At 34.8% G+C, this 22621-nt stretch overlaps 1 protein-coding gene across 2 annotated transcripts in view; it reads left to right on the top strand.

Annotated features, from left to right (window-relative positions):
* The window catches only part of Col11a1 (collagen type XI alpha 1 chain), a 163766-nt gene that overhangs the window by 74488 nt on the left and 66657 nt on the right, over positions 1-22621 (top strand). For both annotated transcript variants that reach the window (XM_050155901.1, XM_050155826.1), the window contains 12 exons: positions 173-217; positions 4218-4271; positions 5718-5762; positions 6117-6170; positions 6252-6296; positions 11991-12044; positions 13969-14076; positions 15472-15525; positions 20657-20710; positions 20842-20886; positions 20992-21045; positions 21164-21208. In XM_050155901.1, coding sequence (XP_050011858.1) covers positions 173-217; positions 4218-4271; positions 5718-5762; positions 6117-6170; positions 6252-6296; positions 11991-12044; positions 13969-14076; positions 15472-15525; positions 20657-20710; positions 20842-20886; positions 20992-21045; positions 21164-21208 — 657 coding nt within the window. The remainder of the gene's footprint in view (positions 1-172; positions 218-4217; positions 4272-5717; positions 5763-6116; positions 6171-6251; positions 6297-11990; positions 12045-13968; positions 14077-15471; positions 15526-20656; positions 20711-20841; positions 20887-20991; positions 21046-21163; positions 21209-22621) is intronic.

Here is a 22621-nt window from a genome sequence, read left to right on the forward strand (position 1 = left end):
GTGTGTGTGTGTGTGTGTGAGAGAGAGAGAGAGAGAGAGAGAGAGAGAGAGAGAGAGAGAGAGAGAGAGAGTTACTGGTGAACCAGTCCATGTGCTTTAGATTTTATCATCTGGTGTGAAGATGTGTCCTTATGAAATGATTCCTAACATGAAATAACTTCTTTTATACTAGGGTCTTCCTGGTCCGCAAGGCCCTATTGGTCCTCCGGGGGAAAAAGTAAGTTGTATTATTTTCAAAAGCTCTGGTAATCTAGTATGTACCTGCAACGCTCAGGGGGTGTTAGTCCTGGCTTCTCTGGATATCTCCTTACATGGTATTTTATCAAAGCAGTATAGTAACCTGAAGTATAGCATAAGTGTTGGTTAAAATTCCTTTACACACTTTAAGATGTAAATTAAAAGAATGTAGGGTTACTAGATTTTTACCAGATTGCAATATTATTAAAAAATGGTGATTTCAGACACCGAGATGAGTGTGTGTTTTTGCTTTGTTTTGGTTCGTCTTTACTTTATCATTATTTAAAGATGATAGTTTGACTCAAAGTATGCAGACTGTGAGCTTCTATACTGATAGAACTAGGCATTCAGAATGGATCTTTAATTTTACATTTTCAGTATCCAACGTATGTTATGTGCTTCTCTATCTCCAATACAAAACATCTGTGACAGCATTATAACTAGAAAAACAGTTAATATAATCTTCATGTCTGGTTAATTATGGTATGTGATACTTTCATTTATTTCCAATATATTTTAATAAAATAATTTGAACCACTTATTTTTATTTCCTCGAGTGACACATGGACATTCTAGTTTTCCCACATCCTCATTAACACATGTCTCTCTTGTTTCTTGTTATTGACCATTCCTCTTGAGGTTCATCATGCTCATACTTAGTATTTCCTATTCTTGGCTCTTTTTGTTTTAACAGCTTATTGGTAATTTTCACAAATCTCTTGTCTTTTCCTTTTTTTTTCAAGACAAGATTTCTCTGTGTAGCCCTGGATGTCCTGGAGCCCACCTTGCTGAGATTAAAGGCATGAGCCACCACCACCATTTTTTTTTCTTTTTTCTTTGTGACAGGAGCTCACCACGTCCCTCTGTCTGACCTGAAACATTGTATAGTCCTGGTTGGCTTCTAACTCACTGTTATCTGCCTGCTTCTGCCCCCTGAGTGCTGAGAGTAAAGGTGTGCACCACCACACTTGTGCAATTTGTACCCTCCTTTCTTAAGGAATTATTGAAGTGCTCTGTTTATGTGGATACCATGCAGTATAGTAGTGGTGCTGAAAAATACAGCATGAGATTTAGATACATCCCAAAGATTATCTTAAGCCATTTATTTAGCCAAACAGTGTATCATCGAGCAGCACTCTCCTTCTTGGCTCTTTATTTTAGATCAGTGACTTTTAAAATTTATTACTTTTATCTTTTATCTAGCACTTCAAAAACATCCTTTGTTCATTATAAATTACATTGAAATATGTTCCTATTACATTTCCAACAGAACTTTCTTATGTGTTTCTTGGATTGTTAAGAGAAGTTGTCTCCTTGGGAGAATGGGTGTGTTTGAATTCCTGTTGCTGAGCCCCAACTAAGATATATGGTTTGGCTCATTGCAGCTATTGTTCACGTGTAATCCAGGATTTTCTCTGTTCTGAGCATATCTTCTTGGAAAATTCTAAGACAGTAAGGCTTTTCCCATCAGAATAATAATAAATTCAAACGACAAATATATAAATATTATATATGGCATGTACTTAATATTTTGTCTCTATCTGGCAGTATTTTATTGACTTCTCTTCTGTTATTCTGTCTAAAACACTTCTTACTTTAAACTTGGTGAATAAGAACTCTCATGTATAATTTAACATTCAGATGTGATTTATTCTCATTAGATGTTTTAATCTCTAGGAACTTTCATATAAAGTTATTATAGCTTATGTTTTATTCTATTTCTAATAAAGGTTACTACTGGTTTGCAGTGATAAACTACCTCTGATATTTATTCTGACATTTTTGACAAGTAGAACATTTACTGTGATTTAATATGGGAGTTCAGAGTTCATATTACTCACATGTTAATTGACTTACAGAAAACAAATGATGGGTCTGCATGAGCTCAGTGAGAAATACCCAGACACAAAGTAAATGTCTGTTAAAGTCAGTGACTTTGAAGACTTGTATGTGTATCTAGATGCATTCAGACTCTGATTCTGTCATGGAATAGCAGATGCTGGAATTTCCCAGGACTCACTGAGACAAAGTGGATAATGCATATAAATTGCTTCACATCGTACACAGAAGCACTTCATAAATTTTAACTTTTATTAAAATATGAAGCATATGACATTCATTCATCTTTATTTTCCCCTCACCAGGGACAACACAGGGAGTTAAGGATGCAGATAAAACATTCTGTTGTCAGGAAACCTCCATTCAAAAGGAGATGGATTGAGTTCAGTTTCATTAAAAAATCATCTTATTTTGCCAGAGTTTTAACATTTCTGGTATTTTCTCAAATATATATCAATGGTAAAGGTTCATGCAGTATTGCTTGCCAAGTCATTGGCACCTCTGCTGGTAGTAGTAATGAATCGATTTATTCTTTGTTGGCGTACTGGTTTGTTTTGAAGAAACAAGGCTAATGTCTTGAAAATAAAGAATAATTTAAGTGATGTGCAAAATATTTCAATTAAATATTTAGTATTTTCTGGTAATAACTGTAGAATATGGTAGGAATGCAGATTGGTGAAAGAAATTGAAATTTTAAGGCTTTCCAAAAGGTAATTTAGGGTATAAAAACGTTTCTAAAAAGGCAATTTTTTAATGCTTTTTGGTCCACATGATTTAATTGGTGCTTTCCTATGAAGTTCTGTAGGTCAAGTCAACATGAGTGCAATGCTTATGGTCAATAGCCTCGAATAATAGAAATACTGTAAGTTGTATTGGAGACTGACATGCACCGATAACATTCCTCTGTCAACTATTTTCCCATCCTGGCTAGTGAAATGAACCGCAGGCAGTACTGCCTTGGCATTGATATATTTAATGTTCCCATTAGAATGCCCAATTTTCTCCTAAGAAAGAGTATAACTGTAGTGTTTGTCTTTGCAGTGTTTTAAATTTATCAGTGATGGAGTGACATGAAATTGGAGACTCTCAGGACAGAAAGGACTAGAGTGACCCATTGGGCAGCTCCATGTTAGTTTTATGTTAGATGTGTCTTAATTCACGCACCACGTACATCAACACAGATGTACATAACTTCAGGTTCTAATAACCGACACAGAACCTCACACATTTACAAGAACTGTTTCAGAATCTGATACTCCATCACTAGAACTCCAAACTGTATCCATGACTATTAATGATAGTACCATCTAAGAAGCATCCTTAGGCAGACAACTACATCATGATGTAAACAGCACAAACAGCACATATGCACATCTAGTCGACATAGGCCAGTGACCTGATGCAGCAGCCTCGTGTCTGATGGAAGAGATGTATATGGGGCTGACAATATGAGAATGATGTAAACTTATTCTTCAGTAAGTAGAAGAGTTGGACTCTAAAATAAAAACACTTAGTATAGTAAACATGGTAGTTATTATTGTACTCATTCATAGCCATAATCAAGTCACATAGTATATATAGTTATGTCTGTAATACCCTTTTAAAACTAGTCACACAATGCATTAGTGTGTATCACTACAAATACCACGGAAATAAGTTTTTGCCTCTGATTTTACAAAGACAGCATCAGGAATTTTTCATCTTTATTTTAATCCTATGGGGCTACCTGCACCATACTTAGGTATCAATATAGTGTTGTCGATGGAGTATCCAAAGCTTTACTTCTCTGTGTTAGGAATGAGGAAATGTGTTTCTCAACTTCATTATTTGCATTTTTGCTCTGTTAACACCAGTTTATTGTACCAGTTAAAAACTAATGTGTCAACTTGAACAAGAAAAAATTTAGAACAGCTAAGCTGACTAAACATAGCATAATTTATATCTTTTGACATCTGTTGACTTTGTTTTTCATTTGTTTTTATATAATGCTATCAATTATTTAGAACACTTTCTGCATGTCTTACATACAGAAGCCTTTGTCTCAAGTTCACATTGTTATTAGTGCTGTGCTGATATGCACAATGTAGAGCCTTTCATAATTTCCTTTCTTTTAAACCAACTTCTCTCCTCTTTTTGATTAGGGTCCACAAGGAAAGCCAGGGCTTGCGGGGCTTCCCGGTGCTGATGGGCCTCCCGTAAGTCAATGCTATCTCTCTCCTCATTGACATTTCCATATGCAGTCTTAGAAAATAAATTTTACAAGATCCTTAGAAATGATTACATGTAGGCAGTAATAAGAAGGAATTGATCCAGTAATTAAGCCTTGGTTTCTTTATAATGCAATATCATTTCTTTATGTCAGTTTTGTTGAGAACTCTTCAATAAAATCACCATAGCCTTTAAAGTCATCCACACTGTGAACACCAGTCACTGCACAAATGCCTCCTTCCTAATTCCACATGCTCCTCTCTGCCAACTATTTCAGACCGCTTTTATTTTCAGTGATTGCGGTGTTTAATAAACAGACATTAAGTGCAGTGAACGAGCTCATCCACTTTTTAACGTATCCCTCGGAGTCTGCCAGTCTTATTTTTATTGCTGTGATCAAACAGCATGATCAAAAGTAACCTGGGGAGTAATGGGCTTACTTACTTCCAGGTAACATCACTTAGGAAAATCAGGACAAGAACTCAAGCAGGGCAGGGACATAGGAAAGAAATGATACAGAGCGCCTGGAGGAGTTCTGAGTACGTCTGGCTTCGCCTGCTTATAGCCCTCAGGACCACTTGTTCAGGCTTGGCACCACACACAATGGGCTGGGCTCTTCCAATCACCAATCCAGAAAATGCCACACAGGATTATTTATAGCCTGGTCTGGTTGGACCATTTTATCAATTGAGATGTCCTCTTCACAAAGGAGTCTAGCTTGTGTAAGTTGACCTAAAACCAGACAGCAGAGAGGCCAGGTCACATACACGGCATTTGTTAATTTCTTCACGTAATGTCCACAAACATTCTGTAGACATTAGATATCCCTCAGCCTCTAGAAATGTAGAAAAATCTGTTTTCCACCTTCATTTTAAAATTATTATTGACATTTTCTTTTGAAATTTATTTAAATTTGTGATGAGGAAGAAAAAATTTATTGTGCTATTTCTATATTCAGCTATAGTATATATTTGTGATAAAACTATACATTTTTATTTACATAATAATCTGATCCGTGTCTTCGATCTTTCTATGTATTTACAACATGTGCTCCCTGCTACCATTTGAAGATTCATATATACATCATCCCTTTATTTCCATACAGAATATAAATCATATGTAACTTGCTGTGTGTGAGAATTTGAGGCTGAATTGCTAAAAGCAGGATATAATACTTTGTGTGCTTTCCCCAAATTCTTTGAAAATGATTCCATATGTAATGAAGCACATACCCGTCAAATATAATCTTATGTTTTTCTCTAACTGGAAGTTTCCAGTATTCCTGAAAATCCTGAAACTTGTACAATTCTCCAATAATTAAAAAACTAAAGTATGTGATCTCAGACTTTTTGGAAAAATAGGGAAAATTTAACAAGATTAACAGTCGCAATTAATACCACATCTTCACCAGTGTGTTTGTTTGCTCTATGTAGGGTCACCCTGGAAAAGAAGGCCAGTCAGGAGAAAAGGGGGCCCTGGTAGGTACCAAGCATCGGTCTGAAGCTTATTATCTGTCAATAATATCTTGTCAATATAAGTGTTTTGGTATAATCAACAGGTATACCTAGGATAGCTAATTTAGGAAATAGAATTTATCATCATTTTTATATAAATAGTTCTCATGGTGGTAGATCTGCATGCTTTATATTTAGTGTATATATATATATGTATATAAATTATGATGAATTCTAGTAAGAATTACTTAATATTTATACATTTTTATGTAAATATTAATTTTTTACCCACTACTTCCTAAAACCATTATTTGCAGTATGTGAATGAGTAGTATTGTCACTGTACCACATAGTTAAGTCACAATGGATCTTTTTCAGGGTCCTCCTGGTCCACAGGGACCCATTGGCTATCCTGGTCCACGTGGCGTAAAGGTAAACCCTAAATTATTTGCACATTATTTCATTTCAAGGTGCAGTGTCGTTGTCTTTTAATGTTTTCATTTTATTCCATAGGGTGCAGATGGCGTCAGAGGTCTCAAGGGGTCTAAAGGAGAAAAGGTAAAATATGATTTTAGGTGATTTTAATCTCCCAAGCATCCAGTATATGAAATTATAGCATTTATTTTTTTCCTTGAAAAACATAGATGAATTACTTACTGGACAGATGTTGCAAGTATAAGTTTGTCACCAAGGCTCTAAAAATAGATGCAAAAGAATGTCAAGGTAGCCACAAATACCCCTTTAATTACATGTGTCTAACTTGATCAAATCACAGGCTCATCTGTCTGCATGGTTGGCTGTGACACGAGGACAACTTCTAGTTATCACAGGGTTCAGTCACTTTTATCTGTCCTAAAATCCCCGAGATGCTAACCTGAAGTTAATAGAAAATATAATTTTATTGGTTACTGTGAAAAAGAAGTTGTATGTGATGCTGCATGGTAGCAATGCTATTATTGGGAGGAAATAAAATTAAAGCCAAACAGAGGTAGAGAAACGCAGGCGCCTCAGTCTGTGGAAGGCTCTGGCTCCTTAATAGCTCTTTAGGACACTGCCTGTTTTTTTTCCTTAAGAACAATGCTTTTAGATTCTTTAAGGTAAATATTTAATGTATTTGAACATTCCTAAATCCTTCAAAGATAAACTTTCAGTGCTAAGAAGCTCCTTTTGATGATCAGGATTAGGCTGGTTCATACTATAATTCCATAACTTTTCAAACACAAAGTGGAAACACAGGCCTTTGATTAGCAGTTTGGTTGAGGTAAGTGTGGTTCTTTATTTTAATAGTAATACTGCATTGGTTTAAAGGGAATAATTTATTTTTCAATCATAATATTATGAGTGAACATTGAATGCATTTGGTATTAGGTAAGGTTAGATAACTAAACATAAATTATTATTCCTACTAAAATTTATTTGGTAGAGAAAATAGTCCCGGGAGATACTAAAGGCGGGCAAGGTATTAATTGTATGCTTGAAAATAATGTGTTGCACTTTCAATTAAATTAGCTACTTTGAAGATAACCCTAATTCATCTTGCTCATCATTGGATGAACATGGCTCAAAATCTTTCTGTTGTGACAGGGCAGCAGTGATGGTCTGGCAGTGCTGAACTTAAATTTCTGTATTGTATGTTATCTATGCTTTGAGATATGTACACGTTCATGTTAAACATTTTTTTTTACCAATTCAATTTTCCTACTGGATTATTAAGTGGACAATATTTAAAAGAAAGATGTTTAGTTGAGGTTCCATGTGGTAAGTTTCTGGAGTGAGAATTCATTTCAAAGGGACAGACAGATAATTCTAGATGAGGAGAAGCAAATGAGAAAACATTTCTGCAAATAAATGTAGCACAGTTCTGCATTGAAACAGCAAGCGATTATTGGTTACTTTGAGTTGTGTTTAGTCTAAGAAGAAGCAATAGAAACAATGAAAAATCATTAGAAGTTTGAATCGGAGTGCAAATTCTGTATGCCAACTCTAGTATGCCGACAACTAAGGTAATTGAGTCAAAGGGAAACTTAGTTTTAAGCTTCAATTTTAAATCTAAATCATTAAATGCTCTGCCTTTGTTTCTAATTAATAGAAAATAAGCCTTAATTTTGAGAATTATTGGTAGATGAATGAAAGTTTTTAATTATTCTCCTTTACACTATGTTGCCATGAATTTGAATATATATTCCTTCTTTCAAAAATATAAAATTAGGTTATATAGCCCGTGATATATCAAATGGAGACAGAAAGGTTGTTAAAGATCAGGGTAGCTCAGTGGTAGATGCTTTCTGAGAATGCACAAGTAAGTGAGTGAAATCCCAAAACCTCAAACACCTGAAAGTAAATAAAACACCCTTCTTACTCTGTAATGGTGTTTATGCTTATGAAATGGCGAAAGAGGAAGTTAACACACTGACATTAAGGTTTTCTGCTTTTGATTTCATGGCTGCCCCTCCATCTTCCACTATGAAAACCAAATAAACCAAACCGGGCAACTTTTGTTCTGCAGCTCTAAACAAATTCGACACCATCTTTTTGTTTTCCTAAAATACATTAATTCGGCACCTGAAATCTCATGATTTGACATGTTATTTGCTTAGCAATGGTCACAAACATTGTTGGCTTTTCTTTTACTCTACCTCCATGTTGGAATGCTAAAATGTAGTTTGTTTTCACTTTTAACCCCCTTGGCTTTTTGAAGGATTCTATCACCCAGCTCCCAAATAAACCACACACATGGAGGTTTATTATTCCTTATTAATGCACAGTCCTAGGTTGGCTTATTTCTAGCCAACTTTTCTTAATTTATCCCCTCTACCTATTCCTTCTGGGCCTTTTCCTTTTCTTACTTCTGTACATCTAACTTTCCCTCTTACTCCGTGGCTTGCTGTGTAGCTGGGTGGCTGACCCCTGATGCTCTTCTCTCCTTATTTTCTCGTTCCTTCTCTCCTGCCAGATTTCTCCTGCTATTTATTCGCTCCATCTACCAACCTGCCTATCTTTTCTCTTTTCTCGCTGTAAGCTATTCAGCTCTTTATTATACCATCAGGTGTTTTAGATAGGCAAAGAATCACAGTTTTAGAGAATTAAACAAATGCAGCATAAACAACAGCAGCACATCTTTCAATTGTTAAAAAAATGTCCGAGAACGTAAACAAGCGTAACACACCTTAAAATAATATTCTAAAATATATTATTTGCATACCTAAAGAATATATTTTTTTATTTTATATTTTTCATTAATTAGGAATATTTTGAGGGCAGACAAAAATGGCCTTCTATGTATTGATTTCAAAGAATTAAATAAACGGGTAAATAAATAAACCCAAACAAAACAATAAAACTCACCAACTCACTAGGATGTTTAAACCAGTCCTCAATACTTTTGCTGAGTCTTAGACACAGTCCACAGCTTTCTTTAAACTAAAGCTGGCAACTGTGTAATTACGTCTGTCTGAGGGGAGAAAGTCCTGACAGTAATGAATAGGCAGCCAATGGCCATCTCCGCTCTTCAGCCTCTCCCTTTGCTCTGGTGGTGCTCAGGACACAGAGCAGCTTGCTCTTTCAAAGGCCACTTCGCCACCAGAGTCTTGAAAACAGCATAGTTTACTCCCTAGGAAAAGAGTCTGCAAACCCTTAATTTAGACCTGTCATAGGTTTGTGTCACTGGTTCTAGGTGTAGGTCTTTGTGTTTCCCTTTTGTTGTAACAATTCACAGTTCTAATTTTTTTTTAAATAAAAGCTAAGTATTTCCTTCCTTAAAAGCTAAATAACATTTCATCACACGTACAAGCTATTTTCACCTCTTCTAACGAACATCAATGAATACTTTGATTGCTGCTATATATTTTGCTATTTTTCTCACAACTGTAAGTGTATACATACATTTTAGATTCTGCATCCAATTGTCATGTACATACTCAGAACAAGCATCCAAAACATGAAGCTGGGGTTCACTTTTCATGTAACCATAACAGTTTATGACATTTTCTGGACCTTTATGTAATTTACAAATCACCAACTGAAACTTGAATATGTTTCCATTTGTTCACTTAGTGCTTATTGAGCATCATGGATTTTAAGGTATCAGATAGATTAATCACCAGGGATTCAATGGCTAATTAGGAAAGATTATTGGTTCTACCATTTATTGGAAGCAGTGTCCTATTGTGATTAACTGCAAACAGGCTTATTTTTTGTCATAATAAATATATATTTGGGAGCACACAGGAAATGCAAGGAAGAAATCATGTAATTACAGTATAATTTCAAAAAATGAGTAGGAATTTATGTCTATTCCTCGATTAATGACTCTGTTTTTTAAATTTAGTTCCATGCTGTTTTAGAAATTTGATCTAGAAATCTTTAATATAGTTTTATATCTAAGATGGTGATCCCTTTGGCTGTTTATTGATCTTCAGGATTGCTTTGGCTATCTTGGATATTTTATATCTCTACATGAAATTTAAAATTTTCTTCAATCTCTGAGGAGAATTTCAATGGAATCACTCTTTTGAAAATATAACATAATTACAATATTCCTCCCTTCCTTTTCTCTTCCCAGGTGCTCCCAGGTACCTCTCCTATTCTCTTTAAAACCATGGCCTCTTCTTTCATTACATGCTATTACATATACACAACAATTGGGATTTTGGTGGGACTTTTATTGAATGTGATTTTTTTTTGAGACACTGGGCAGCTTCATAAATTAAACTTGCTAATTCATGAATACATACTATTATCTTTTCTATTAATTACTGTATTTTACTGGGAATATTGTCTAAATTCTGCTCTCACTTCTCTAAATCTATCCATTATTTCCTAATATTTATCTTTAATAGATCTTTCTTCAGTACTTGATCTGCGACAAAGAACTTGTTTCACCACTACCATTTGCCAAGTGTAAAATAAATGTGCATTTGCAAATCTTAATTTCAGTGATTCTTTTGTAGAAATACTGAGGATTGTTCTTATAAGACAGTCGTTTCCCCCAAATATTTAGGAACGATACAACACCTTGAAAAAAAACCCTCATTTTGAAATAAAATTTCATATACAAGCAGTGTATTTACACCATTTGACCTCCTCCATTCTTTTCCATCCCTAAATTATCAGAGGCCCTTTCCCATGAGAAGACTGATCCTTTCTTTCTTAGCACCCATTAAGTTGCTTTAACTGGTAGCCAGTTGGTAGTATGCTTTTTACTTTTTTTTTTGCTCTTATGGGGGGCCTGCCACCCAGCTCCCAAATAAACCACATGGAGGCTTATACTTAGTTGTAAATGTCCGACCTTGGCTTTTTTTTTTCTTAACTTATATTATCCTGTCTACCATTTGCCGCTGGACTATTCATGTTCTCTTAGTTCTGTAAATATTACTGTTACTCAGTGGATTGCCGTGTAGCTGGGTGGCTGTCCCCTGATGTCCTTCTCCTTCTCTGGCCACTTCTTCGATTTCCCCTTCTATATATTCTCTGTCTGACAGTCCTGCCTATTCTTTCTCCTGCCTTGCTATTGGCCATTCAGATCCTTATTAAACCATCAGGTGTTCTAGGCAGACAAAGTATCACAGCTTCAAGAGTCAAACAAATGCAACATAGCAAAATCAACACGCCTTAACACAATATTTCCAACATATAACTCTTCATTTCAGAGTGAAGCCTTGTGAAAATTCCCCTAACCATGTTGGCTTGACAACTGGTATTGTCTCTGTATAGATCTTGTTTATGTTACTGCAACTAATAAAAGCACACAAAAAATCATGGAGTCCTTTATATGTTAGTCAACTACTTCTGAATATGAGGATTGAGAACTGCTTTGCAGTGGCGGATAAGCTCACTGTCATTCCATTGGAGAAAACAGCAAATCATGGAAATTCCAATGTAAAACGAGTCATTTTGGATAAAAATATTTTGTCAAGTTCTTTATGTTAATGATAAGTATTTAAGTACTTAGTTTTTCTTTGTTTGAATGTTTAAAAGAAATGGTATTATTTTAAAAAATGATTATTTTCTCCAAGAGATAGAGAGGTAGTCATAAATATATTTGTGAAAGATTCTTTAATTTATAACCAATCACTGTGGAAAGATGATAAAATTCCAGGATAAGGTAATAGGCCTGGGATGGAACAGAGAGTTTGTGGTCTCATGACTTGAATTTTTATTTCTCTGGAGATTTTTTTCTAACTATTAGTATTAATTTTTTGACTTTTTTAGTCATTCAAAATAATTGATCAAAATCTTTTTTATTCATAATAGGGTGAAGATGGCTTTCCAGGGTTCAAAGGTGACATGGGACTTAAAGGTGACAGAGTGAGTAAAAAGTATATAAATTTGAACGCACTGTATGTTTAGCTCAGCTTTTTACTGCTGTGATAAACACCACAAACAAAAGCAACATAAGGAGAAAAGAGTTTGTTTCCTTCCAGGTAATAGTCCATTACTGAGAAAAGTTAGAGAGGAACCTGGAGGCAGGAGCTGATACAGAGGCCATTAAGAAGTATTGCTTACCAGCTTGCTGCTCCTTAAGCTCAGTTTGCTTTCTTTCAGCACACAGGGTGCTCCAAACATGTCAACTCCATCTTCAATTAGAAAATGTTCCACAGGCTTGCCTCCAGGCCACTCTTGTAGAGGCATTTTCTCAATTGAGGTTCCTTTCTCCAAAATGAAAAGCTACATAAACATTAGCTTACACCCTTTACAAATATATTTCCCTTAGCACTAAATACAGCAAGCAAAGGTGAAATAAAATATTACCAAAGATATCTTACTTCAATTGTTGTATAAATATTGAAAATCATAATGATAGTGGGGATAGTATAGTACCAGTGTTTTTCTAAATGTTGGGTTAAATTCTGTAAGAGACACAAATGTCTGAAGATACCTATCATGCTAAAGGCATAGATTCAATGGAGAATGAATTTAATTCATCCTGTTTCCAGAAATAGTAGCTTTGTGTTAGATACTACATGCTTTTAGTCTACTATACATTAAGTAAGTACTCTATATAGTTTCCTTTTCACAGGGACTCCCTGTGTACTTACAGATAGCCTTGAAGTCACTATGTAGCCCAACCCAACCTAGCTCAAAACTCTCAAAGGCTGCTTGCCCTGCTTTCCAGGTGCTGAGATTAAAGGCTTGCATCAACCAGCACACCTGGCATATTTGCACTTTTAAGATAAGCTATGTTTAATAGAGATTTCAGGAGGACTTATACACTATCTGTGTTTTTTGTAGTGTTGAGAATGTAACTATGGACTTTGACAATGCTGGATAAGCATTCTGCTATAGAACCATACATCCAAATACCACTTTGATAGTCTCACCTCAACAATGGGTTTATTAAGATATAACCTCAACAAAATCTCCATATAACTTACTACTGTTGTTTTTGAAAGTTTCAGCATAGTATGGTCAAATTACTAGAAGAAAGAAATGTGGTTTTATTTTAAATTCTGTATATATGTTGTGAACTATGGTGTTTGAAAGTCTTATTATGGAACTTACATGCATTTTAATTTTTATGGTTACCTGAACTGCAGAGTGTAAAGATGGTAATTTGCATCTGACAATATTTTAAAGTGGATTAACTCACCTAGAGTACATTAAATACTTCATTGCATAACTCATATAAATACTGCATCTATCTAATCAAAGAGGCAGACCTCAGAGTAGCTGTGATTCCCTAAAGTTCATGAAGGCTCTCAGGATTGGAGGCAATTTCCTTGATTTTCAGCTGCCAATTTGCTCAAGATGTAAAAAAATATTCCAAAATGAAGACTTTTGTGCTTCAGATGATAGTTTCCAAAACTTCTTTCTAATCTCTATTCTCCATTCTCTCCCATAAAAATCCTCACTCTGTCTCTGTCTCTCTCTGCCTCTGTCTTTGTCACTCTCTGTGTCTCTGCCTTTCTCAATTTCTGTGTGTTTCTGTCTGTGTCTCTCTCTGCCTCTAACTCTTTCTGTCCCAGATATTATCTGAGCAATATGGTAGTACATAAGGTACCATCAAGCTCCCAAAACTTTTAATTATTAGGCACATTCAGGTATTTATTAAATAATGAAATGCTTCTTGACATTAAACTATTTTAACCCTTTTCTCATAAGAAAGCAAGCAAACCAAATACAAGACAAGAAACCAAGAGTCACAAAAGCCTGATTCTCTAATAGACTGGAATCTCCTCCTCCAAATACGGAAGTGTTTTAAATGAACAAACCATATTACTTTGCATTTCAGGGCGAGGTGGGTCAAGTTGGCCCCAGAGGAGAAGATGGCCCCGAGGGGCCCAAAGGCCGTGCAGGCCCAACTGGAGACCCAGGCCCCTCTGGCCAAGCAGGAGAGAAGGTTGGTTTGCTTCCATCTCACAGTGTGTGCAGTGCAGCGTGCTTCTGCGTCATTGTGAACAGCACAGTTCTTGTGTTCAGTGTGCAGTCCCCTTACAGTAGGAAGACAGCACTCAGTCCTAAGTCAGCTACATTTCTCCTTCTGCAATGGACTAAATCAGGAGCAGCCATCCCTAAAGGTTGCCCACAGCTGATACTGAGTCTAAATGTCCTGAGCGTGAAGGAAGCAGTGAATGATGCCACACATACTGCATCAGATCAAACCAAACCATATTTGTCCCCAAACAAAGTAGATGTTTTTTAATATATGAATATATTTTCATAGGATACTATTTAAAGTATATACCATAGGTTTCTGTTCAAAAGATTTGAATTTAACCTGATATTAAGAAAGAATTTCCACATTAATGCAATAGTCATTGTTTTCAAAAAACCTGGGTCATATTGCTGTGTCAAAATATTTCTACTATCTTTATCTTAATGTAGTAAAGAGCATTACTTTTGATTAATGCATAATTTATTTATTTAAGAAACTTTTTACTATATTCTGAACTTAAATTATTAATGTTTTGGGGTTAAATTATTATCTACTGTGGATTAAAACAATAGCCTTAACCATGCCATGCAGGTGATTGCACACTAAGCTTAAACACAGTCTTTGAATTTAAGTGATGGGGAGGAAATGAAATTTTTTAAACTGATTATAATTTAACATTTTTTTAAAAAAAAATTAACCTTGAGAGATAACGTCATTGAACGGGAGCAGAGTAGTTAAACATTCATGTCCCCAATTCCAAGGATAGCACTCCATGTAAGTTATCATCATTTGCTATTGTTCTCAATACATTTTAAATTTATTAACTCAGATTTAACCAATATTGGTACAAATGAATTGGGAGTATACAAATATAGTTATTTAATTTTTAATTAATGAGAAATTGTTACATAACCTAATAACTTGATTTACAGTTAGAATATGACAAATGAGTTAATTTATCATGAAGATTTTCTTTAGTTAGAGTTGTAAGTTCTGAATATATTTCCAACTCTGTTAACTAACTTGTGTTCGTGTTTAATTAAGAAGCTGTTTTCTATATTTATGCCTTATGATTCACAGTGGGTAAGGATTGTCTTCGTCTAAATTAAATGTCTCCAAAGAGGATACTGTCATTTGCACAATGATTGTTATCAGGTATTAGGAAAACATTTAACATATGTATGTTGTAAAATTTCATTTTCTCATAAAAATCAAAAACCTATGATGAAAATAAAGTGTGGTAAATATTTGCATTATATCAAGTATATGAATACTTTGCTCAAATAATTCAGAAAATTCTCACTGAAGCAATAATATATAGGCTGTTTATATTTACTTTTGTGTTTTTCATAATTTTAGGGGAAACTTGGGGTTCCAGGATTGCCAGGATATCCAGGAAGACAAGGTCCTAAGGTAAAATAATTTGAATTTGAATTTTATGGACTTATCTGTGTGACATACAGGTTAACTAATTGCCTATCCTTAGAGACTTAGTTGTAGAGATGGAGAAAAGAGAGAATAAAGTCTAATTTTATTTTTTTAATACTTATCACCAAATAAAAAACACACTTACATGTATAATGATACACACACACACACACACACACACACACACACACACACACTCACTCACCTGAAGTTCAGGTGTTTCAGAGAGCCTGTTATGTCCTTGAGAATTTCTGGGTACAGGGTCATTATGAAAGAAAGGTTTAGTTAACTCATTTGACATAATTAGAATAAATATATTTGAGGGAAGAAAATAAAATATTTTCAGTTACATTAGCTATCACGTGGAAGATAATAGCTTTTTATTTTATTTCTATTACCCTTGTGGTCTGAATTATTTCTTATTTCTATTCATGTATTTACATGTGTGCACATGTGTGCTTATACCTACGCATCTGTGCTCACATCCCAGGTCACATATACGAAGGACAGGGAGCAATTTTCTGGGATCAGTTATTTCCTTCCACCATGTGGGTTTCAGGGATCAAACTCTGGGCCACTCTTTTGGTGGAATGTGCCATCAGCCAATGAGCCATTTGGGCTCTGTTCCATTGTTTTTTTAAAATTCTGGCTGTCATTTGCAGTAGCATTCATTTCCCCAGAGTTCCAGAACAAATATCTAAAACTTGGGTAAAGGAGACCAATTGAAAGTTTCACTGTTGCCTTTCTCAAGGCCAGGGGTCTGTGATCAATGTTCTGTTAGGACCACATCTCCTCCAAAACCTCTAGGAGCCAATCTGTCCTGGACTCTTGCAACTTAGGCTGCCTCCAGCAATCCTTGACTGGGGCCTGCGCCCTTCCACCCCTTTCATTTTCACATGGGCTCTTTTTGTTCATCCTTTCCCATCTGTGTCTCATAAGGACACTTGATGTGAATTTAGGAAACACTTGTTTAGCCCTGAATCTTTTAAATATTCTTAATGTGTTTACCTGCTATTACTTTTCAGTCAACGAAAGTAACATTACAACTTTCAGAGATTTTTGACATAGTTTTATCTTTAGGATACAAAGTGTAATCAACTATACTGCTCAAATTTCAGTCTCTGATATTTGAAATAATTACAAATACTTTAATTATGAGTTTTTTTGTGATTGCTGTTTATTTTGGAACATGAATTTTGCTTTTGCTTGTAAAATCTATTATTGGCTAGCCTTGATGTACTTACTAATTATATTGATAGCTATATGAAATTAATATGTAAATGTTAACTAATAATTTGGGTAGTTATTCCTTTTTCTTTTAAAGACAGGGATTTGATATACTGTTCATGCTGGTCACCTGCTTCAAACCCAATGTGATTGAATTACAAGAATGCACAATTATACGTAGCTCACTTTTTAAAATATTGTACATGAGATGCATTTTATATTGGTCGGTTTTCTTGTCTTTTCTATTTTAAACAGTATACATAGCAAGAATAACGGATATAGGAAAGTTTAGTTATGTTAATATCACAAGCATGCATTAATATGCTTCATAGATAAACTGTGGGTGACAAAACTGTCCTTCCTCAATGTGGGGACGATAGTTTCCTCTCATTTTCCTACACTGTGTATATTAATCGTGCCATGTGACGTTTTTATCTTTTCAAACAGACCATTTATTTCCTTATGTAATAAGATGTATTTTAAAAATGGTACAAGTGTCATCTAAATGCTTTTCAGATAGAAAATGCTGCTCAGTTGTCTTTTACATTTTCCATCTTATATGTAATATGTTGTTCTATCTTCCAATCACATTCTTTTCAAGTGTTGGAAATTAACAACAGTTATTTCTGTAGAGATCCATTTACTGTACAATCCTAAACTGTAAACTATCTCAGCTTTATGTTGTGAACCCTTAATCTGCTCACTAAAATGCACAAGAAATCATAGTGTGTGTTTATTTTGATTTAAAAATGATAGGAAGCAGTCATAATGTCATTTGAATTAGCACCATCATATCTTGCAAGTTTATATGAAATTATGATGTATTCCATTTTGCTGACATCAATTTTCTGATCAGTTTTCTCTAAACTCTTATTATGAAAATCTTAGAGTTGGCAAAATGAAAGTGTTCCTTCTCACAATGAGATGAGATTTCTTGAGACATCAATATTTAATGTTCCTTTTCTTCATAACTCCAATTTTTTCTGTAATTGAAACAATAGATCTGTTTTAAATAAAAAAACAGTGATGTTCCCATCATAAATCAAAGGAAGTCTTAAGCCTTTTTCCTAAATAGAAGCTAGTAACATTGCAATAGACAATATTTAAAGAAAATTTAACTTTGGCTGCTAATTCTAAGTAGTTGAAGACCTGTAGTTAAACAGTCATTTGCCAATGTCATAGGAGCAAAATAATCTGGGAAGAAAAACCACCAAGTGTTATAAAAGATGACAGTTGTTTTAGAACCTAAGATCTAACATGAAGTAGAATACGTTCATAATTGAACATTATACAAGATAGTTGTGCAAGTTTTAATTTGTTGACAGAACAATTTCAGCACTAATTTTCCCCTTGTCATCTTTTATTTGTTTTTCTTTTGCCATTTTAGAGACAGTGTTTAGTCTGAATGTGCATTGCATATTTTGTTTAGAAAAATTTACATGAAAAACTGGCAGGTTGAGAAAATTTCTGGCTTTCATATATACTAAATAAAAATTTAAAACAATAACATTAATATTAACCATTTCTTTAACAGAGTATTTTAAATAGGGCAGTTATCTATTCTGATCAGAGCAGGCATATTCATTTGTGTATAAAATTTAGGTAACGTTTGTCATTTAGATGCCAGATTCTGTTTATATGTTAAATTCTCAGTCATATAGCAACTAACAGATAGGACTTCCTCTGATTCTGAAGACAAAGAAGGCAAATTGTTTTTAAAATTAAAATATTAAAATCACTTAAAATTTTAATATACAGAGTGTTCTTCTCCATTTTAAACTTTATATCATTTGTTCTAAAGTGATAGTCAACACAAAATATATTGAAAATCACATCACCCATTCAATATTGTGTAGTCTTTGGATCATTGTTTGTCCCCATGATGAAATGGAACAACACATACAATTTTCTTGTCTATCTTGACTGCTAAATAGGAAAGCTTTGCTACATTCAAATGGCAATGAGCTTGTCACATTCTGAATGTGGGTGTGCAGGTGGCTGTTCTAATTGTCCATTCATTACCTCCAACTTCCACCTGTTCTCCATCATTAAGTATGTGTCATCTGGAGAGGGCCATGATTCCTAAGTCCCTATGTGAGAGTTTTTCAGTTTAAGTATGTCTGGCGTGCTACTCATAATTTGTATTTTTAAAAAGCATTACAGTTTATTTTGATATATATGGGTCATTTGTCACTTGGGGAACTTTGTTCTAGGGAGAAATTAGATAAAAAGTCAAAGAATGTGACTATATCCCCCTTAATACATAGAGATGTGTATAAAATCAAGTCTGCTCCTCTCTCAGCAGATAATTTTATATATTCTTAAATTTCATCCATGCAGTGGTTTAAAATAGATTTTTTTGAAACTCCCTCCACTTCGATGTTTGGGAGAACATTTAGAAAATTGAGAGAAAAAAATTCAAAGTTCAATCTTCTCTATTTCTTTATTTAATAAAGACATAAAACTGTTTGGATAATGGTCAATAAAGTGTCTGAGAAGATGAGAGTCTGGGCACATGCCCAAGGTAAAATGTGGAACTTTTGTTATTGGGATTTAAGTTGTATTTCACTAGTAAAATATGCACGTTCATATTAAGTACACTATGGGCATTTTACATTTTTATTCAATCATTGTTTATTATCCAGTATTATACTCCACATTTCTTTATTGATGAAACCTGTATTTTTCCATATTATCCAGTATTATCACTTCATACTCCACATTTCTTTATCGGTGAATCCTGAATTTTTTTCCAATGTCCCCTAAACTTTAAAGTATTAAGATGTATTAATAATAGTCCATTGCCCTCTTTAGCGACAGAAAAATAGACTCAAAGTGGACAATATGTGCCTTTGCTTTATTTGGATGGTACTTGGGAGGCATAAGATGTGAATTAAGATCACTGGGATTCGAAACACAGAGCTTTATGTCTGTTTCTAAAACAGTAGGAAATGGAAAGGAAGCTTTTCAGGGTGTATAATATAATGCAGTTTAAAAATAAAAGTTGCTGGAGACCCACAGCCAAACATTAGGCTGAGTTTGGGGAATCCTGAAGAAGAGGGAGAGGATGAATTGTAAATATCAGAGAGGTTGAGGACACTTCCAAAATCTGGGCCACAGAATCAGCTAAGAAGAACTCATAGGAGCTCATAGAAACTGACTCAACAATCAGGGAGCCTGTATGGGTCTGAGCTAGGTCCTCTGCATATATGTTATGGTTTGTAACTTGGTGTTCTTAGGGAACTCCTAACAGTGGGGATGGTGATTGTCTCTGACTCTTTTGCCTGCTTTTGAGACTCTTTTTCTCCTACTGGGTTTCCTCATCCCAGTGTTGATATGAGAGTATGTGCCTGGTCCTGTTGTAACTTATTATACTGTTTTGGGTTGATATTCCTGGGAGACCTGCTCTTTTCTGAAGAAAAACTGAGGAGTAGTAGATCTTGGAAAGAGGGGAGGTGTAATATTAATTAAGGAAAATGTTTTATATTATAACTGACATTTATGAAATGCGATTTTTTTCTTCAGATTTGGAGCAAATATACTGGCTATCACATTAAAATCTATTTTCATAAAATATCCATTAACTTCTGTTTAATAATAATAGATATGGTGAATACTTTCTTATTTTACTTTTAAATTTAAATATTAAAATAGTTTTTTTTTTTATCAATTCATGCTTCCAGGATTTCAGATGTCACTGTAAGTTCCCTTCAAATGCAAGAAGAGATTTCGTGTAATGGCTTAACAATTATATTTAAAGATTGTATATTATGAGCGTCCAAAGCAAGGACATCCTTTTTTATTGAATGCTACTATCTCTAAACACATCAACGTTTTCCAAAGTAATTAGAACAATCATATTCATTGTTGATTATTTGTATTCTTTCAGGGCTCCACTGGATTTCCTGGATTTCCAGGGGCCAACGGGGAGAAAGGTGCCCGGGTATGGCGCATAAGTATAATGTCCAGAGATGGCTAGTGACCGTGCCCCTATATGAGTCCCTGTTTCTCACCCCCCCCCCCATTTACTGTGACATTGTTACACACTGAAACTCTTTGACCTGTCTTTGTCAGGGAGTCGCTGGCAAACCAGGGCCCCGGGGTCAACGTGGTCCAACGGTAGGTACTTTGTTTCACTATAGTGAATGCCATTTTGATATTAGTGTTTCACATTTGTTTTTGGATTTGCTTTGCACTGGGTGAATTTTCTCCTCTCTTACGCAGGGTCCTCGTGGTTCCAGAGGTGCCAGAGGTCCCACAGGGAAACCTGGGCCGAAGGTATCATCCAAACTTACTGTGATTTTTGTTGCAAATTCCCGTTGATGATAGCAATGCTGTGAGAAAGAGTCAAATTTGATTTTCTTTTCACTCTTTTCTTTTTTGTTGTTGTTGCCAGGGGACTTCAGGCGGTGATGGCCCTCCCGGTCCTCCAGGTGAAAGAGTACGTATTACACAGCTGCATCATACACAATGAAAACGAACACTTTCGTAGGCATTTAAATTCTACAAAAGGGTGTCAAAAGCTTCCATACAGCTTCCAGTCTGAGTTAAGAAATACTTTTTACAGTTCCACACTTCTGCTCTTTACAAGTTTACTAGGTAAGGTACAAGCAATATTATAGAAATGAGGGAAATAATGTGTATCTTCAGTCTGTGTTACAATACTTATTCCAACCAAAATACAGTTGTTAAATGAAATATACTTTGATCCCTACACTTTCTTGTTTTCCCTATTAGTACTCAGCTTGTAGATGGAACTGGCGGTCACATTGTATTGGCAAAATACAAGTACCAGTAGCCATTAAGTCACAATCAATATGCGTTCAAGGCAAGATAAAACATCTATTCCAGTAAATAAAAGAACTGGTTAGTAAATTGATTTTCAATTGATATAACTTAAAGACAAATACAGATGAGCAACCAAGACCTTTGTTTGGCTGTTTTGGCATGAGGCAAAAGCATTATTTGAAAGCAATGGTCTTGAAATAATTTTAAATCTAAAGTTTGTATCACATCCAATGGAATATAATCAGTCTTAATTTTCTACGATGACTCAATGTATTATTAAATTATGCTATGCCATTCTGTAGATATTTTGTGTAAGATGTGTAGTGTGTGTGTGTGTGTGTGTGTGTGTGTGTGTGCTTGGGCATCACTTTGTGTGAATGAGGTACATGTGTGGAGGTCAGAAGAGAACCTTTGATGTGGTTCTTGCTTTCTGCTTTTTTCTGAGTTGTTCCCTCTTTGTTGTATTTCTGTTCTCTGTGCCAGACTACTTGGCCTAGATGATTCCAAGGATTCATCTGTCTGTGCCATCTCTCTCCTGCTCGGAGTGGTGAGATTACAGATGCAGACTACAGCATCAAGCTTGTTTAGAAGGGAATCTGAGTTTCGAGTGTGGGTCTTGTACTTCTGTAGTCTCTTCAGCCAATATCTTTTTTTTTGTATATTTTTATTGAGACTTTAAAATTGATGTTTCATGAAGGAAAAACAGAAATACCTATGATACAGAACTTGAAACTGAGCATGAGAATTTGAATTTCTGAATAACAAGTGGATTGAAATTTAGCTTCTGTTTGTAACAAAATAGGAATAGATTAGAAGAAAATAAGCATTTAATTAAAGTTTCTTTATGGCCTGATTCGTATTTAATTAAATTACTACATATTTTTTCTCTAGATGAACTAGTCACAAATTAAGTCCATTCATCTTGTACATTTTGACCTCATAAATAATGTACATATTTGATATATTTCATGCCTCAAGTAATGCTCATAAAAAGATATAGTAGATTTAAATGGTCAAATCATTAAATTAATAGGACAATTTAGCAAATTATTGAACAACTGACTTT

Source organism: Alexandromys fortis, unplaced genomic scaffold, assembly GCF_014885135.2.
Source record: "Alexandromys fortis isolate MF-2015 unplaced genomic scaffold, M_Fortis_MF-2015_v1.1 scaffold_19, whole genome shotgun sequence".
NCBI lineage: Eukaryota > Metazoa > Chordata > Mammalia > Rodentia > Cricetidae > Alexandromys > Alexandromys fortis.